The sequence below is a fragment of the Plectropomus leopardus genome, chromosome 10, assembly GCF_026936395.1.
Source record: "Plectropomus leopardus strain MGB_pleo_1.0 chromosome 10, ASM2693639v1, whole genome shotgun sequence".
Lineage (NCBI taxonomy): Eukaryota > Metazoa > Chordata > Actinopteri > Perciformes > Serranidae > Plectropomus > Plectropomus leopardus.
This window is the reverse complement of record NC_142185.1, coordinates 36,444,171-36,463,164: the sequence shown is the minus strand read 5'-3', so window position 1 is coordinate 36,463,164 and position 18,994 is coordinate 36,444,171. Positions and strand designations below refer to the sequence as shown.

The following is an 18,994-nucleotide window of genomic DNA, read 5'->3' as shown; positions in this document are numbered from 1 at the left end:
TGATGGTTTAACTGGCAGCCCTGAGACCAGACTCTCCAAACCCAGTCTGTCATGGTTTAACTGGCAGCCCTCCAGTCAGAGCCTGCAGCCAATCAGCAGTCAGAGTGGGCGGAGTCTCTCAGAACGCCATGGCTCTAGAGGTTGTTTTCCGGTCACTCGAGGGTTAAGTGTATTTTGGGGGACTGGGATGGGTGTGGCGCTGCATACAGAGGACTCTGTGGTCTCTGATGTACGTCTCCTTTTTATTTATAGATGACAGCTCAATGCAGATCAGACGCTGCTCTATTTTTCAATAAAAGCAATAAAAGCGTCTCAGATTCTTAACGTGCACAAACTTCGTCTGCAGGACACAAAGATTCAGGATCAACTGAAGACGGAAATTTAAAATTGAGCTGGATGTAAAACCACCTTCATAAACTACACTCTGAACTCAGGACCTGCCTTTTTAGTTTGGCTTTTCACTGAATTTTATTTATCTATTGACTTTTTATTTATCTAATACATTTCAGTCTGGTTCACAGTTTTGACACTTTCTATGTCATTTTATTATTTTTTAACAAATTTATTTATTATTTTACTTTGTGCTGTTATCCTTCCGTTTACCTCCAATTTACAGTTTGAGTATTTTACTTATTTATTTATTTGATTATTGTTATTATCATTTTTATTTATTTATCTATTTTTATCTTTGTATTTACAGGTTTCGTCCTGCATCTGGTGTTTCCTCACATATAGTAGTGTTTACTCAGTTCCTTGTTTATATATATATTTCATTTGTATTTATTTTTGTATTTATGGATTTATTAGTTAATAAACAATGGAGAGGGGCAGGAATCAGATCTGTTTGCACTTCTTTCTACTCCTTTCTTTTTTCTGTTTTTTGTGTGTGTGATTTTATTCACATGCTTGTGTGCTTATGTGTGTGTATGTGTGTGTATTATTTGGTTTGAAGCACTTTGTCTTACAGTTTATTTCCACAGAGGACGGGACTCTGCCTGATGTTTCAGATATAAAAAAGATAATTTAGGGTAAACTGAACCCAGAGAAAGATGTCTGCACTTCAGCGACAGACTCACCCTCCGGCAGGACGCAGAGAAGGTTCCTTCGTACGTTTAGTTCCCGCAGAGCTTTGAGTCGGCCGATGTGACGAGGGAGAGCCGTGATCTCATTGCAGCTGATGTCCTGCAGAAAAACAACACAAAATCGTGACTTTTTCCTCAGTTGGTTTCTTTATGGATTAAATTGATGCTTAAACAAAACTGTCGCCATTTTGGGTGGTTTTTCGAAATCACCGAAATTGTAAAAAGAAACTGTAAAAACATAAATAGATTGGACAAATATGATGATTTTTTTTTTTTTTTTTACTTTTGAACAAAACATTTTTAAATTGCTTTTGGTGATTTTTGAAGAAATCATTTTTTCATTTTGGCTTTTGTTTGTGTAATTCTGAGGAAAACTTTGTGGGCTTTTTTTCTTTAAATGATCATTGTTTTGTTTTTTTTAAGAAAACATTTTGACTTTTTTTTCTTACCCATTTTGGGGTGATTTTAGAAGAAAACGTGGCTTTTTTTAGGCAGTTTTTGAGAAAAACCTTTTGGCAATTTGTTTTTCTTTAAAAACGCCAAAATGACGTCTTTATTCCAGCCAGAAACTGTAAAAACAAAAATTTCTGACAGTCCCTGAACATACCATGTGGTATTACAAATGTTTGTGAAACAACTTTAAATGACTTTTCCAAAACTTTCAGGGTATATTTAGTTTTCCAAAACATTTCCAGGCCTGGAAATTGCTTTTGAAAAATGTCATGACTTTTCTGGGTTTTTTATGACCATACAAACCCTGCTAGTCTACGGTAGGTATTAGACACTCAGACATAAAACACAAACACTGTAATGTAATCTGAGACAGACACACACACACACACACACACACACACACACACACACACACACACACACACACACACACACACACACACAGTATGACAGTGTAGAGCGTGTTACCAGCTCCATGAGGCCGTGCAGCTGTCCGATGGTCTCCGGCAGACTGACCAGCTTGTTGTTGCTGGCGTTGAGGACTCTCAGAGGTAAACCGCACAGACAGGCCGGCAGAGCGCCCAGCTGGTTCCGACTGCAACACAAACATCACACATCACCCCGTCAGATGGAGGAAACGACCGATTAATCATCATCACGTGACTCCGTTCATACGGCGCTGTTCAACAAACATTTAAAAAAGACACTTCCTCTTCAGGTTTTATCTACAAAAAAACAGAGACTGCTGCAGAGACGCACACACACACGGGTGTTTTTCAGCTGTCGGTGTGCTCTGTAAACAAACACATAACAAACGATTTACCCCAACGACATGTTTCTAATAATAAATGACCATTTCTACGGGCTGTTTCAGAGGCTTCAGGAGGAAATGATCGAGGGCGCAGAGCCTGAACATATGAATATTTTAACAGCGAATCTTCCAAAGCAGCATTAAAATTAAAACAGTGAATGCATCACAGAGTAAACGTGTTGTATGATGTGATTTCACAGGAAGCGTTCAATGCAGTGTGTTTTTTAGCACGCAAACAACAGAGAGCGACACTGGAAAAAATATCTCCCAGAACACTTTCCTTTTCCTCCATGCACGTACGCGTGTGTGTGTGTGCAAACATGCACACACACACAGGAGTAGGATAAAGCAGGGTATCAGATGGTCTTAACACCTGATTTTTCTTTAGAAATATGCTATTTGTAAAAAAACTGATTTAGCTCCATGAGGACGAGCTGCAGGCGCTCATATTTACTGCCACGGGTCAAGCTTCTCCGACAGTTTCCATCCACGTCAGTGAAAACGTGGACGCTTCACACAGCAGCTCAGTTTACAGATGAGCGTCACTGATTCAGCATCTGAACGAATGTGTCCCCCTCTGCTGCTCAGGTATGACGCCGAGTCAAATTTGTGTTAAATTTGAGCGCATGAATTCTTGATTTATGTCCAAAAACATGTTTTATGGGACAAAACATTTCATGCAAGAACCGTTGCCATGTAAACGCTCTGAATAATCTGACACAGTGACCATCATAACAGACTCACCTGACAGATGCTGAACCCGAAAAAACAAACAAAGCATCAGGAACAAGTCGCTTTTTACAGCAGATTCATAAAAAAACACTTCATCAGACATGATCTGATCCTGTTCAGCTCAGGTTGTTTGACTATTTTCATGCCACATTTTTGCTCAGATATTTCAAAGATACGATACGATACGATACGATACGATACGATACGATACGATACGATACGATACGATACAATATTTAGGTTATGTCATAATGGGGCAGGGGAGGGGCTACATGGGTTTCTAACATCTTATTTTATTCTGTAAAAATTATATCTGGGAAGCACTTTGTGCTTAAGCTTGAAAAGTGTTATATAAAGAAAGACTATTATTATTATTATTATTATTATGATTATTATTATTATCAGAAGGGCTCTGATGGAAAGGCTGCAGATTTCTGCTGTTTGCAGTATGTAATGCTGCATGCTGCTATGTATTATTATTTCACATGCTGCTTGATCTTTAACTTATTTATTAAATATAGGTTTTTAGGTTATTTATTACTATTTATTCATAAAGGCTATTTTAGGTAATATTATTTATTCTATATAGTGCTGGACCTGGGAAACGAATTTCGTTCCTTAATGTTTTCAACATGTTTTGAGTGACGATAAAACTGAACTGATGTGTTTTTCTTCTGCTGTGTTTAAAGTGTATTTTATCTGAGTTTGTCAGATGTCTGCGTCTGGTGAGGTTAAGGAAAGTTCGCCTTTTTCCTGCTGATGCATCCTCTTAGCTGCGTATAAACACTTCTCGCCTGACGCTTCCTCTGAGAGCCACACACTTCTCCTTCAGTAAAGTCTCAACTTTAAATTGCTGTTCTGAGAAGAAGGCGGAAAATGTCTGAAACTTTCGAAAAAAAACCCTCAGAAATGATGACAGTAATAACACAGGGTTGTGTCAGGCTCTCTGCTTGTGACGTCTCCACCTGCGGCTTCTTTTTGTCGCCTGAATTCTGGCTGTAATTTATTGTCTATGAGCACCGACTCAGTGTTTCCAGATGATAAAGAGTTCACTGACACATTGATGATAAATTTACATCACTTTACTCCATCACGTCCAGCAGCTCCCCTCCGGTCAAATAATGACTCTCTTTAACATTTTTGTTTTCCCCCTTTTTTAATGTCTGCGAAGCACTTTGGGCGTTCTGTATAAACACATCTCACTGAGAAAAGCAAAGCAACACCGTCTTTAATGTGTGACCGGTAAAAACACACACACACACACACACACACACACACACACACACACACACACACACACACAGATGTGGATGTGCTGTACAGTGACACACACATACATTCACCACAGGACTGTGAAACCCCCTCTGACTCAGCTCTGAAAATAACATTCAGGAAGAATATTAGTGACTTTATCCAGCTGTTCACTCACACACACACACACACACACACACACCTTTGTTAAGAGACAAAGGGGAAAAAGCGACACTAAGCGTCGTCAGCAGCGTTGTGCGACTGCACTCAGACAGCTGTGATTTGAGCAAAACAACAGAACATAAAGTTCTGCCGATGCCAACATGCTGATGTTGATCAGGTTTAATGTTCACGCTGTTTATTAACGTTTATTAATTATCAGTAAACACAGAGTCCTGCTGAGGCTGATGGGAAAGTCATGAACCCTTTGACCTCTAAGACAGACGTTACCTGCGAGCGCCTACATTGATATTTCTGCAGACTGTGATCATTTTTCTGGATCTTTGAATGTTTGACATCCAAAAACCTGTGCAATCTGAAGTTAACAGTTATGTAAGTCAATAAACCATCATAATTGGTCAAAGTTTTGTAATTAAAAAATAATATAACAATCAAACATTTTTCATCAAATTTTACAAAATAAAAATATGAAACATTTTGGTTCAAAATATTTAAGAAACATAAATTAAACATTTCATAACACTCTGTAAGTTTTTTGAAGTATTTTGAAACATTTCTATGAGCAGAGTAAAAAGACTCATCATTTTTTCCTCTGCGTGTTTTTGCACCATAATGATGTCGTATCTTTCTGCTGCAAAAATAACTAATGTTCAGGCTATCTTGGTTTTTATTTAGATTAATGTACACAGGATCATGATCAATGATCTCTCAGGCCAGGAGTGGGAAATACTGGAATAATTACAGCAAAATGTGACGTTTGCACTGCACGTAAGTAAAGGAACAATCAGGCGATGGCTTGAGGACAGGAAAGACAGAAGCTTTAGCTTTCTGTAACAAAAAGGATGATTTTTCAAGATATTATGGTTCATATTTTACATTTATTTAACCCTCAGGGCCCTCTTTAATAGTACACAAAAATCAAGCTTTAAAAAATATTATACATTATTTTCTACTTTCATTGAGTTAATCGTGACTGAAAATGAAATAAATCCACAGCCACACTGGCCGCTGCTTACACAGATGAATATTCATTTACTTGTTGACTGAAAATGAAACCACAGATGAAAGTTGTGTGTTTTGTGACACTGAGCTGTTTGACTTTAAAGACACTAAAAATAACTCAGCACAAATCCTGGAGAGGAAGACAGAGCGTCCTTCCTGTTGTGACAGAACCGGTGCTCTCTGTGTGTGTGTGTGTGTGTGTGTGTGTGTGTGTGTGTGTGTGTGTGTGTGTGTGTGTGTGTGTGTGTGTGTGTGTGTAGAGAGACATAAAGACTTTCAGTCTACAGTGTTTGTAAATATAAGACAAATTAGACAATTAGACACATGCAAACACACACACATACACACACGCACACGCACACACACACACACACACACACACACACACACACACACACACACACACGAGCACAGTCTGGGATCACATGCTCCTGCACTGTGGCTGTTTTTTTCCACCAGATCAGCTTTTAAAAACCTCATTAAATCGATCATTTATTTAATAACTAATTAACTCAGTGACAGTGCAATGACTGAAAACTGTGTGTGTGTGCATGTGTGTGCATGAGCACGCAAGTGTGTGTCTCTAATAACTGATTCTTTCAGCTGAGCAGCAGAGGGGGAAATATCTGATTCACTAAAGATAAAAGTATGATGGCATATTTCATTTTCATCTTTCCAAATTCAAAGACTATAACTATGTATTTGGGGTTCTCAACATGAATTATCAACACAGCTGCTGATCACCTAATCAATAATAATTTCAGCTCGAGATGTAAACAGTCTGACAAACACATCGTATCAAAAGCCGTAAAAGCTTAAACAAAAAGTGAAATAGATTTATTATAATTTAAAAACAGATTTGAGTTAAATATCAGGAGCAGCTCGAGAGAGACGACAGCAGGGACACCACAACCTTGAAACACACCTGACAGTGTCGTTCAGTGTGTGTGTGTGCGTGAGTGTGTGTGTGAGGTTTTTTAGTTAACTAACAGTTCACTGAACACTGTGTGTGTGTGTGTGTGTGTGTGTGTGTGTGTGTGTGTGTGTGTGTCTATGTGTGTCAACACTTGACAAGCTTTGCAGTTCACCCTCCAGCATCGGTGTACCACACGCACGCACGCACACACACACACACACACACACACACACACCTGCAGTGACTCACACAGCTGAAACAGTGGAAGTGCTGCGACTGTAAGCTGTCACACAATACACAGTCTGCTCACATTAAAGGACAATAACACTGTTTTTCTTTTTGCTTAGTCACTCTGATTCAGTTTGACACACACGCACGCACGCACGCACGCACGCACGCACACACGCAGGCAGGCATGCACGCACACACACGCGACAGCTAAAACAACGTGGATAAAATGGCTTTTAGATGATGTCACCCATGATGTCAGGATTCATCAGTTCAGAGGTCGCAAAGATTTCCAAGTCGCTCTGCTGCTCTGCCGTCACAAAGTGTAAATAGTCGTGAAAAACACGCCTCACCTGCTCACACGACCGCCACCACTCAATACGTTAGACTGTTACCACAGCGCCGTTTGTCGTGATGATTTTTCTCTGTTAGCTGGAAACAAACAGCCCTCCAGTTCAGATATTATATGATGTGTGTGTGTGTGTGTGTGTGTGTGTGTGTGTGTGTGTGTGTGTGTGCGTACCTGAGGTTTAAGGAGGTGAGTGACTGCAGGCCGATGATGCTGTCTGGGATGGTCCTGATGCAGTTGTGATACAGGTTTAGTGTCTCCAAGGCGACCAGGTGGCAGACCTCTGAGGGGACGTCGGTCAGTCTGTTCTTTGAGAGATCTGCAGAGACAGAGAGGAGGAAAACATCACCACGTCTGATGATTTGTCATGGTCATGATTTCATTTATGATTTCACACTGCAGTGAAATCATTTACTGGAGCGTTCGATTTCGAGCACGGCCGATATGCGGCTGCTTTTATTTAACAATAAGAACAGGTGAAAGTGACTTCTTTAGACTCTACAGACGAATTTGTGTAAGTTTCAGCTTTAATCAGACTTTGGATGAATTATTTAGAAACAGCAGGACGCATCGCTCCGTGTCTCATCCGGCCGCTCGCGCTGAGCTCTCATTATTATTACCAGGGGCAGATGTGATGTTTTGGGGGCCCGGGGCCACAAGCACATGAGCTTATTTTCAGCCTTTCTCTAACTGTGAATGTCGGCAGGCTGTCGGCAGCTATAGGAGAAGTAGGCCGACTCAAAAGGTTTTAATTCCTGAGTAAAATGATTAACAGCACAGAAGTTTGACAGAAGATTTACAGAAGTTTTCTTTTTTCAATTAATTTACTATTTTTGCACTAGTGACATAACTCCTGCCAAAATTACCACGTCACTTGATGTAAAGTGTCACTTACAACACTTATTTATAACCTGACGAAGGCTGCCGTGCGGAAACGTGTCAGCACTTTTTTTCTTTCTCTCCTGCTTCTTTTCGTCTGTCACAAGAGTCCCTGTGGCTGCTTCAAAAGACCACTCCACCACGTTTCGGTGAGCTGGTTCACTTAGGCTCAGTTTTTGTTTTTGTTTTTTATAACAGTCTGACAGCCCCAGTTATAAAATGTTGTATTTGACTGGGTGTCCCAGATAAACTGGTACCTGAAAAATAAGTTTCTTTTATATTGTGATGTCGAGTAAACTAACTGACAGTCGATGTCCATCAGCACGTCTTACACTCAGTCTCACAGACACTTCCACCTGAGCTACGACTGTCGTCAAACTCTGGGAAGTCAGTATTTTGGCAGCGGGAAGAGGTCGGCCGCTCAAGGCCAAGATTGTGACATCATATCCTGCTGCAGCTCGGCAACAACAATATCAACTTGAGTTATCAGCAGCAACCAAATAAGGCCAAGAAATGTCAGGCCAATTACTGCACATTGTTCCAGTGAGGCCGAACTCTCCAAAACACATTTGTTTTGTTAACGGAGCGAGAACACACCAAGAGTTCATTTCCTCTGCAGGCAACAATCCTGGAGACGTTCGGTCGTGTTCAGAGCTCAGATTCAAACACTCGACACTAATAACAATCAACGACCGCCCGTCTTACACTCATCTGTCTCTGCTGTGACTTCTAAAACTCATCGTACTTCCAAAATATTCAGTTTCCCGAGAAATAAAACAGAGAGGAGCAGCTCAGCGTCACATTCGAGAAGCTGGAACAAAAGAATATTTGGTGTTTTTGCAGCTCAGCAGCCTTTAAACAAACGTGACTTTACAAACTGCAGCAGCGATCCTGTCATTACACGGTGAAACGCGGACGTTCAATCACAGCGCAGGCAGCGTTGCATCATGGGTCACGCTGTCACAGGAAGTGCTATTTAAAACAACGTGGCTGAAAAATACAGTTAGTCAGAGCCGCTTTCATCCTCCGAGCAAACAGCAGCAGTCTGACTCAACACACGCACACACTGCTGTTACTGGCAGAGTGTGTGTGTGTGTGTGTGTGTGTGTCTGTGTGTGTGTGTGTGTGTTCCCGACACCATTACATCTCTGTAACCTCTAAAAGAATACACTGGAAATCAAACCGTTTTTGTAGCAGTGACCTAAATGAAAAACACACTCACTGAATCATGTGGGACACACACACACACACGCACACACACACACACACACACACACACACACACACACACACAGAGAAGAAGAGAGATGTGTTGAGGACACATCAGACACACATCTGTCAGGTCACATTTGAGTTTGTGTGCACATGATGTCATGTTTGGTGACATTAGTGTTGATACAGGCCTAAGGTCACACACACACGCACAGTTTACTACGACCACTACGACTACACACTGAGCCCCGCTGATACGTGTGTGTATCCAACACGGGTTTTACCACCGACGGCTACGATCGGCTTTAACGCGAACGCAACACCCGGGCGAACACTAATTACCCTCCGTGTCCTCCGAGCAGCTAAAACACAGATTCAAATTGGTCCGCAGCGAGTTTGACTGAGATTAATGAGTGAGAGATATGAAGAGAAGAAACCACTGAAGGGTTAAAAAAAGACCTCTGACCCTGCTGCTGTCTGCTGTTCACCTGTTCTCCTGCCTGTCTGTGACGTCTCACACACACACACACACACACACACACACACACACACACACACACACACACACACGCAGGCTGACAGAGAGTCCGACCTGCTCTCCCGCGATGACTTCAGTGGCAGTGGGAATACAGTCGTTCATATTTAGCAGGTTTTCCCATGTTTAAAAAACCTGCGTGCACACCCTTATTTTGGTGGGAAAGAGGCAACTGTCCATGTTTCCTGTCCACACTGCCCAACCAGAACTCCCAGTCCTTCAGAGACTCGGACCAGCACCCAGCCGGCTCCTCTCACCTGCACGGTTCTTCCATCTGAACTCTGACGTGTTAAAGGCGACACGAGCTGAGGGAGTGTGCGAGTTTAAGACCAAAGTCACTGCAGGTAACAGGTCGGACTCGCAGCTCCGCAGATAAACGTCCTCAGCTGACAGCGAGCAGCTGCAGCCTCCCGCGTGTCGTTCCTGATCGTCCACCGCCGATAAACCCCAACGTGAATGAGCGTTTATCCCGACCTGCTGCCGCGTACAGACGTGTAAACGGCCGGCCTTCATTACAACCAGCACTGCTGCGCAAACACACACACACACACACACACACACACAGACACACACACACTGTGCTGTTGTGCTTCTCGACCTTTTAACATTTTATGTTTCAAACCTCCTCAGAGCGCCCTTCTTAGTAACTCCTGAAAATAAATCAGAGCTTTACATTCAGCTTTTTCAGCAACGTCACCCGAAGCAGCATCAGCAAAATCTTAATTCTTAAAGCATTTCTGTGAGAATTTATGAAGTCATACCCGCATCATCACCACCAAGTACTTTTCATTCACTAATTATTTCCAGTTGCTACTATTTTGCTGATTAATTGCTTGTAAGCATCCGTCAATGGACCCGCCACTTCCTGCACAGATGTTTCACATTAAAAGCCTTCCAGCAGTTCAAAGAGCAGCGTATTAAAACATTTGTGTTGAATAAGCTTTGAAAAACGAGCATACAGCAGAGAAGTGTGAAATGACTTTACCTTAAATTAAATCTAGATTGACATCAGTTTTCTTGTGCTGCTTTCAAATGCTTCCCACAAGCAATTTAACCCTTTAAAACCTGAGCAACTGCAAGAAATTAGTAAAACCTGACACAAAATGACCTAAATTAGTATAAATAAATAAAAATAATAAAACAAGGGATTAAAATAGAAAAAAAAACAGAAAAAAAGCAGAAAAAAATTACATTTTTACATTTTTTTCCCCAATTTTCAGCTCTTTCTTGGGTAATTTTCTTGTTTGTTTTTGTTTTTTAGATTTCTTTTTTTTTTCTTTTGGTAATTTTCTTGTTACTTTTTACTAATTTCTTAATTAATTTTTTCTTGTTATATACCTTTTTGCCTTCTCCTGATGTTTTTTTGGAATTCATCAAACCAATTTGCTCATGTTTCAAAAGGTTAACAAAATGTCAAATTTCTTAATGCATCAAGGTTTCTCTTTACATTACAAACACTCGCTTCAGTATTTGTGGCGTTTGTTGTGTAGCGAGGCTGTGACACTTTGATTTCCTTGGATATAACGTTTGCGTTCACCTCGTGACCTCTGCAACAATCAGACAATACAAGTTCAATCTGTTCATCCAGATCTCATTACAAACCGCTCGACTCGTTTCCATGGCAGCAGGTGTATCCGAAGTTTACTGAGACGACATGTGAGCGACAAAGACTCGTTCTGTACAAACACTCGGACTCAGAGCAGGAATGTGGAGGCTGAGCAGCTGAGACACAGGAATGTTTCCTGCCTACTCATTAACACAGAGCGCCGTCATCGGACCGCAGCAAACTGCAGCACCGCGGAGACGGACGGACGAGGACGAAGCTCACAGTCAACGGCAGTTTAAGTTTAGTCAATTTCATTTTAAGCAAAATTAGAAAATAAATAAAGCAACGGGGCGATTCAGAAAGTTCAAACTGTTCCCATCTCTGCGGGTGTGGCTACTGTTAAAGCTGCAGATACTCAAATTGTTATTTAAGTTTCTCAGACTAAGGATGTTTCTAGAATTTTAGGACATTTATAGGATTTTAGGAGGTTTCTTAGACTTCCGGATAATTCTAGGACTTCAGGATGTTACTATGATGTTAGGTCATTTCTAGGATTTTTGGACATTAGGGTCTTAGCTGGGATTTCGATGCTATTTTATGCACTCTGGCACCTTATGTTTACTAAGAGTACAAAACAATTCCCAGAATCGCTTTATTTTTATTGAGAATTAGAAAAAGGTTGGGGGGCCACCCAGCACCCTATCGGGGGCCAGACTCGGCATCATATGTTAAGTATGCCTGATTTTTAAGGGTCAATTCAAGAACTCCAACTTCCCCTGCGCAGTGGGTGTGGTTATGGTTAAAGCCGCCATCAGTCACCTAAAACGATCTTGAGAAGAGACACATGAAGATCTCTGTGGTTCACCGCCTCACCCAACGACTTCCTGCTGTCAAACCCGAAACAAACACGGACGAACTGTTGACTTCAGCAGTGAAACAGAAAGTTTCTTCACATCACAATCAGCAGAATTTACGATTGTTTGCATGAAGTAAAGTCTGCCTCTCTGCAGAGACGCTGCTACCTTCTGTGTGAGATATATTTGTGAGATATTAGAGCTGTTATGTGGTTTACGGATTCAGTTTATTCTTTTTGATTCCACATGAACCGATGAACAAAAAAACGACGTTTAAAAGGTTTGTGGTGAATCTAACTGCTGACTGCCGTTCATGTGCTGATTGGCTAAAGATGTTTCTGCTCCTTATGGTTCAAATCGAAATTCTGCTGAGTCAGGACATCTGCGATCTTTAACATAAGTATATACTGTGTGTGTGTGTGTGTGTGTGTGTGTGTCTGTGTGTGTGTGTGTGTGTGTCTGCGTGTGCGTTAGTGTGTGTGTGTCTGTGTTAGTGTGTGTGTGTTTGTGTGTGTGTGTGTGTGTGTGTGTGTGTGTGTGTATTGTAGCTGCATCCTCTGGTTGTGCAGGAAAAGGAGAGACTCCTCCCTGCAGCAGAGTAATGACAGGCTTCATTACACCACACACACACACACACACACACACACACACACACACACACACACACACACACACACAAATAGCCTAAAACCAGAAGAGCAACAGTACCACAGTGAACACTGAGCAGTCTCACCTCCCACACACAGAAACCGTAACAACACAAGTGTTAAACCTTTCAGCTTTAGTTAATCTACATCTTCATCATCATTATCTTCATCGTAACATGAGATTAAAACACGTGACAAACTGCAGAAACTCCCAGAGAAGAGAGAGGAAGTGAGGGATTATCAGTAGTGAAGGGAAATTGAGAATAAGGAAATGAAGCCAAAGAATTTTTAAGTTTTTTTCTCACCCAGAAATACTGTAAACATCCGGTTCCTGTAAATCTCACTTCTCTAACTTCAGTTGCATTTTTGCTGCCTGCTGAAGGCGGGAATATCACGCCGTTATGCCTCCTCGCCGCCCGGTATATGAAGTGCGAGCGCAGAAAGGGGAGCTGGGAACGATGGTCGTAACAGCACTGAAACAACGTCTGTGTACAGTTTTGCCAGATTGGAAATGTAAAACTTTTGTACCAGAGGCTCAAAATTATTGTATTTTTTAAAAAAAAAAAATATTGTATGCGAGTCACTTTACTAAACAAACAACTTTACTAAACAAGTATATAAATCACTTTCTGACACATCTTAAAAAATCTACCCTCTGCCTCAGAGAGAGGCTGTTTGTCGACGCGGCTCAGCCACAGCTGACGGCAGGTTTTGGGGTTTTGCTGATGTCTTAAAGGAGTGGAAGATTTCGGGTCACGTTCATGTCATCACGGCCTAAACCGAACACGATTGGCTGTAAACAGATCATGTGAGAAGTGATGCATTAACTCAGATGTAGGAGACGTGTAAACTAAAATAAGTCACGGTGGTCAAACCATCACACATTATTGCAATCTTGGACTTACCGATCGTACATCCAACAGAGGACAAAATTATCGCACAAAGACGATAATTATCGAACATCTGGAAATCATGCAGCGGCACGGGTGTGACGGTTTGATGATGTTTTTATGTGTACAACCCGCCGCGGGAGATTTAAAAAGCAGCTGCTGGCACAGCGGCTATCTCAAAATACGTCTGCAAACTGGGAAAACCACGAGATTCAGAAGCTCCAGACCCTCCGAGCAGAGCACGAGATCAGCCGCCATAAAACAGAGAAGGTCGATGATTGTGGTTAACACGTTAATGACTGTGGTATTGTTTAAGTACTGCTGACATGTATGTTATACGTCATGCATGCATATATGGATGCCTGTGTGTGTAAAATCACGCCTCCTTTGATCGCGGGATGCCGTGATGCAGTGTGTGATCACGCTCCGGAGCTGAATGACGCCGCCGTCGTTTGGCTCTGTGTAAACGTGCAGGGGCGGTATGAAGACGGGACTTCGTATAGCGCCGTGTGTGTAAAAGCGGCTTTTATGTCTCTTTATAGAAACAGACACTTTGGTCCTCTAACAAAACAGAACTGTCGAAAACATGAAGGAGTAAGAACAATGATTAGTTTAAGCTTTTCGTGGCCTTTAGCTTTTGTGAGAGAAAAAAACAAACTTTACAGACTGTGAGCACAGCAAGACACTTGCTGTGGACTGTGTGTGTGTGTGTGTGTGTGTGTGTGTGTGTGTGTGTGTGTGTGTGTGTGTGTGTGTGTGTGTGTCAGAGGAAGGGGTTGTCTTGGCGGTGTCCTCACCACTTGCTGACTAAAGAGGAAACAGGCGGCTCTCAGACGGGTGGAGTCGGTCCAGGATGCTGAAGGTGCTGCTGGGAGGAAAACCAGCTGCCTCAGACTCACTTTGTGCTGATGATGATGAAAATGATCATGATGATGATGAAGATGAAGATAAAACTCTTTGTTTCAGCAGCTGCTGCTGTAATGATACTGAAATACTAAAGTACAACTACAGCTGTACTGATACTGTTGTCTACTGACCAGTAAGAATTAAATCAAAGTTTTAAACTGGAATTTCCGCCTCGTGAGTGTGTGCCTCCACGAACCTGTCAGGTCGCAGTTTACATCCAAATCTGTCCCGAGTCGTACGTAGCTGATAATGCTTCAGATGTTACTGCAAAGAAGCTAAATATTCTGGATGCTTCACACACATCTTCCCCCAACAGCACAGATTTCCACAATCAGCAGCAGCTACACAACAGACGAGACGACACCGTCCAAACCTACAACACCCTCACTTCAGACATGTTCGTCTTCTTCGGCACAGCCAAAGTACCGACTGTTTGCATGAAGTTATCATGAAGGACGAAGAAAAAGGCAAAAAAGGCTGATACAGGATGAAAGTAAGGATGACAGGGGCTGAAGTCACCATGACGACCGTGTGGGACTTTCTGCATGGATGCAGACTCACGTCTGTGCAAACATGCATGTGTGTGATGCTGAATGCATCAGCGGCAAATATGTGTGGGCATGTATGTGTGTGTGTGTGTGTGTGTGTGTGTGTGTGTCATGTTTATCTTCAGGGCAAAAAATGCATATTTGCAAATCTGCCAAGTGTTTCTGGAGTTAAACATAGATGCACAGTGTGTGTGTGTGTGTGTGTGTGTGTGTGTGTGTGTGAGGTTGCAGCAGATGGACGTGGGTCGAGAAATAGGTCATGTAGAATTCCTGTGGGAGGACCTGCCATTCCTACACACACACACGCACGCACACACACACATTCACAAAAAAACACATTTAAACACATAAGAATGTCTTTATACGGTATGTTTATGGGAGGCAAACACACACACACACACACACACACACACACACACACACACACACACACACACACACACACACACACACACCAGATAGTTTTCCTGTGCTTCTGGAACATTCCTCGTTAACCGGAGGGAGATTTATTTAACCTCAGAAAATGATCTCAGGTCTATTTTATATTTCTGCTGCGGGCCATGATTTATACTTTTTTAAATGGATCTGTTTTTATGTGTCGACAGTTTCTGTGTGGCTGAAGCGTCCACGGTGACTTTCAGTGAGGTTAAAAAAAAACAGACAGAACAAACAGTAAAGAGGTTCGTCTCTAAAGTGAACACGCAGCTCACAGAGATTACACAGCTCACTGCTGTGGACGCCGCATTAGTTCAGACTTTAAAGTCACACAATAACACAATTAAAGTTACGGATCAAGTTAATGGCAACTCCAGTGTTCTGCAGGTAAAATTAACATTTTTGTCAATATTTTAGAGAACTGTAACAGCTGATTCCCTGTCACTAATGGCTGTCTGTTAGTAAGAAAAAGTGGTGAAAATACTCTACCAACTATGGAGAAGTACCTCATAAAACCCGACTTCCCTTTATACACTTAATAACACCAAATTAGCACGTGCACGCAGGTTTTTTAAACAGCGGTTAACCTGTTAAAAATGGTCTTAAGACCTCTTTTATATTGAAGAGCTGAAATGTGCACACGGCTCTGCAGCAGACACGTTTACCTTTCTGTGTGCGTGTGAAATTTTTAAATCTATTTTATTTATTAATTTATTTATTTTGGCGCGTCATGTTTGTAGTTACGGCCAGGGAGCAGGTAAACAGTAAAAAGTGGCATGGATAGAGGTAATGGAGACAAAGTAGGAGAGCTTCAGCAGGGGAAACAACAAAGCGATAATGAAGGTGATCTTTGGTTAAAAAATGTGAAAATAATTGAAAAATGGGGGCTAAACCAAAACACGCTTCTTGTGGTAAAAGTAATTAGGGTGATAAAATCAGCGTGTTCACCCACGTATTTGTTTCCATAAATCGAAGCCGGAGCTGGTAAAAACCCGTAACTCCAGCAAAGTCATTTGACCCGCGTGTGAATGCTGATTGTACACTTTCCCACTGCGTTAAAAAGACGTGTGTGTTCTTTTTGTGCAGTAGAAAAGCAGTTTTATTATCAGCACTCTAAGTTGCGTCCCTGAAAAAACCTGAAAAATAACAAAAATATTTTTTTGAGGACAATATAAACAGTACCAATAAAAGCAACAGTTTTTCATGTTTTTACATCTAAAAGTATAGATTTAATGTCACCAAAAGAAAATACATTTCATGTGAAAGTATTCAGGTATTTTCTATAGAAAGGCTTGATAACATATTGACGGACCGACATTGTTTGATACTCTTCACGGGGTTTGTCGACAGTAAAAAAATATATATACACACATATATATATATATATATATATATATAGAGCAGCCTGATCCTTTTATAAGCAAATCAGAATTAGTCTGGAGGTTCTTCTCCTCCCCCTCCTCCTCCTCTCTTTCCTTCGCTCCATTTCTCTCCGAATCTCCGTGTTTTGTTCTCCAGAACAACCGACACGATCTGACTGTTACATAACAGAGAGCGAGTAGTTCAAGAGAACATCCGCCCACATCCACTCACCGAGCCTCTCTGAGAGCCGCGCAGCCTCGTGTGAAGAGACAGCAGCGCATCGACACACACAGCCACGGCCGCAGGGGTTTACTCCCCTTTCAGGACAACGCAAACGTAAAGAAAACAATCTGCCTGTTTGTTTTGGTGTCTAATAATTCACTCACGACACCACGGAGAACAATGTTTGGTCCCCCCGCCGCCTCCACGCTCGTCCCACTTTCCTGCTGCCTTGGAAAGGAAAGTAGGACGAGAGAAGAAGAACACCCAGAAAGATCAGTCTGCTTTTTTATCACACACACACACACACACACACACACACACACACACACACACACACGATAACTTGGCTCAGCGGAGTTGGTTAATTAACTTGTCACAGCGATGCTATGATACTGTACATGCAGTTTTACTGCCTGGAGAAGAGCAGTAAAATGGTTAAAGATTTGCAAATTAGCAACACTGAGGGAGCAGCAGCCTGTAAACACACATATACACACACACACACACACACACACACACACACACACACACACAGTATGTAGGTTAGCAGAGCTGGGGCGACCTCAGTGAGCAGACGGTGTGATTGTTAAAGCGTTTTATGACACCTGGAGATTTCTCTGGCTGCACTGGTGGACGCACAGATGATTAAAAATGACAGTTTGATCGCTGATACTGAACCAACCAGTGACGACGGGACGCCGTGAGCCCCGCCTTTAGCCTGCGCAACATAGGTGTGACACTACAGAAAACATCAGCCAGAGAATGTCATCTTATTGGCCAATTGGCCGATGGCGGTCAACAAGGCGAATATCAGGCCATAAATGTGAGTCCACAGGAAACTCTTTTGCCAGTTTTACACATAGATGGCGCTACAGGGCCAGAACAAAGTTTCCCCTTTATACCGCCGCTGCATTTTTACGCAGAAACAGCTGGTGGCATGACTGCACTCCACTGTGTGACACTGCAACACTGTGATCAAAGGCGGCATGACGGGCGTGAAGCTTCAATCACAAGCGTCCGCCTCTAGTGTGACGAATAATATTTGCATCTGCAGAGCGTTCGAAACAATAACAAAGCTTTATTCTCTGTGATACGACCGCTGATCTGGTCTGCTCACAGGGTACGGAGCTGCGCCCTCTTTCTTTTAGTCACTACGTTAAGAGCTGCTTTTTTAAATCACCCGCGGTGAGGCGCACGCACGAACACGTCGTCAAAACGTCGCTCCGTGCCGCCGTGGTCACAGCTCTGCAGCTTTACATTTTACACAGAGCGTGTTTGGGCGCGGTTACCCCCTCCGCTCTCCGTTCACTGTGAGCTCTTTGGTTGAACCTAACCCTAACAACGAAATAAACCCATAAAAATGCATTTATGTTCCTCTACTTCTTACTGCTATTTTTGTGCAGTAAATTCTAAGATTCCTCAGTCTTCTGATGAGGATGGAGGCAACAAAACCGTGGACTATCAACATCTCCAATGAGGAACATCGTTTTATAAATCTGAAAGTCACATCTCTCTGCAATCCCCAAAATCCTTTATGAGCAAAAATTCCCAAGTTCCTGTGCTGTAACCACCACAGAGTGCATTCACTAACACATTATTTTGCCAGTTTTTCAGATGATGCACAAACAGAAGCTCTGCAGAGAGCTGGAGGAGATGAAATCTCTTCAGCGTGAGGTGAACTTTATCTGAACTGTAGCTCTGACCTGATGTACCGGATTATTAAATAACTCTCACTCACGACAAAACTATTTTTCCATTTGCTCACCGTTTTAGGACTGTCCTTTTATCAAATGCTCTCCCTCTCAGTCTCCTGATGTCAGTCCCGACTCCAGATGTACGAATCAAACACGCTGAAAATGAAAACAGGCAGCAGCTCCATCACACAATTAGATTTACACGACAAGTCTTGATGCGCATTTCTGATTTGTTGCCTATATCAAACTTTTTTGACCTC

At 42.1% G+C, this 18,994-nt stretch overlaps 1 protein-coding gene across 6 annotated transcripts in view; it reads right to left on the bottom strand.

The window, feature by feature from the left end:
* The window catches only part of lrch1 (leucine-rich repeats and calponin homology (CH) domain containing 1), an 86,962-nt gene that overhangs the window by 47,092 nt on the left and 20,876 nt on the right, over positions 1-18,994 (bottom strand). For all 6 annotated transcript variants that reach the window (XM_088083792.1, XM_088083794.1, XM_088083795.1 and 3 more), the window contains exons 2-4: positions 7,179-7,323; positions 2,004-2,130; positions 1,077-1,182 (exon numbers count right to left, since the gene is read on the bottom strand). In XM_088083792.1, the coding sequence (XP_087939918.1) occupies positions 1,077-1,182; positions 2,004-2,130; positions 7,179-7,323 (378 nt within the window). The remainder of the gene's footprint in view (positions 1-1,076; positions 1,183-2,003; positions 2,131-7,178; positions 7,324-18,994) is intronic.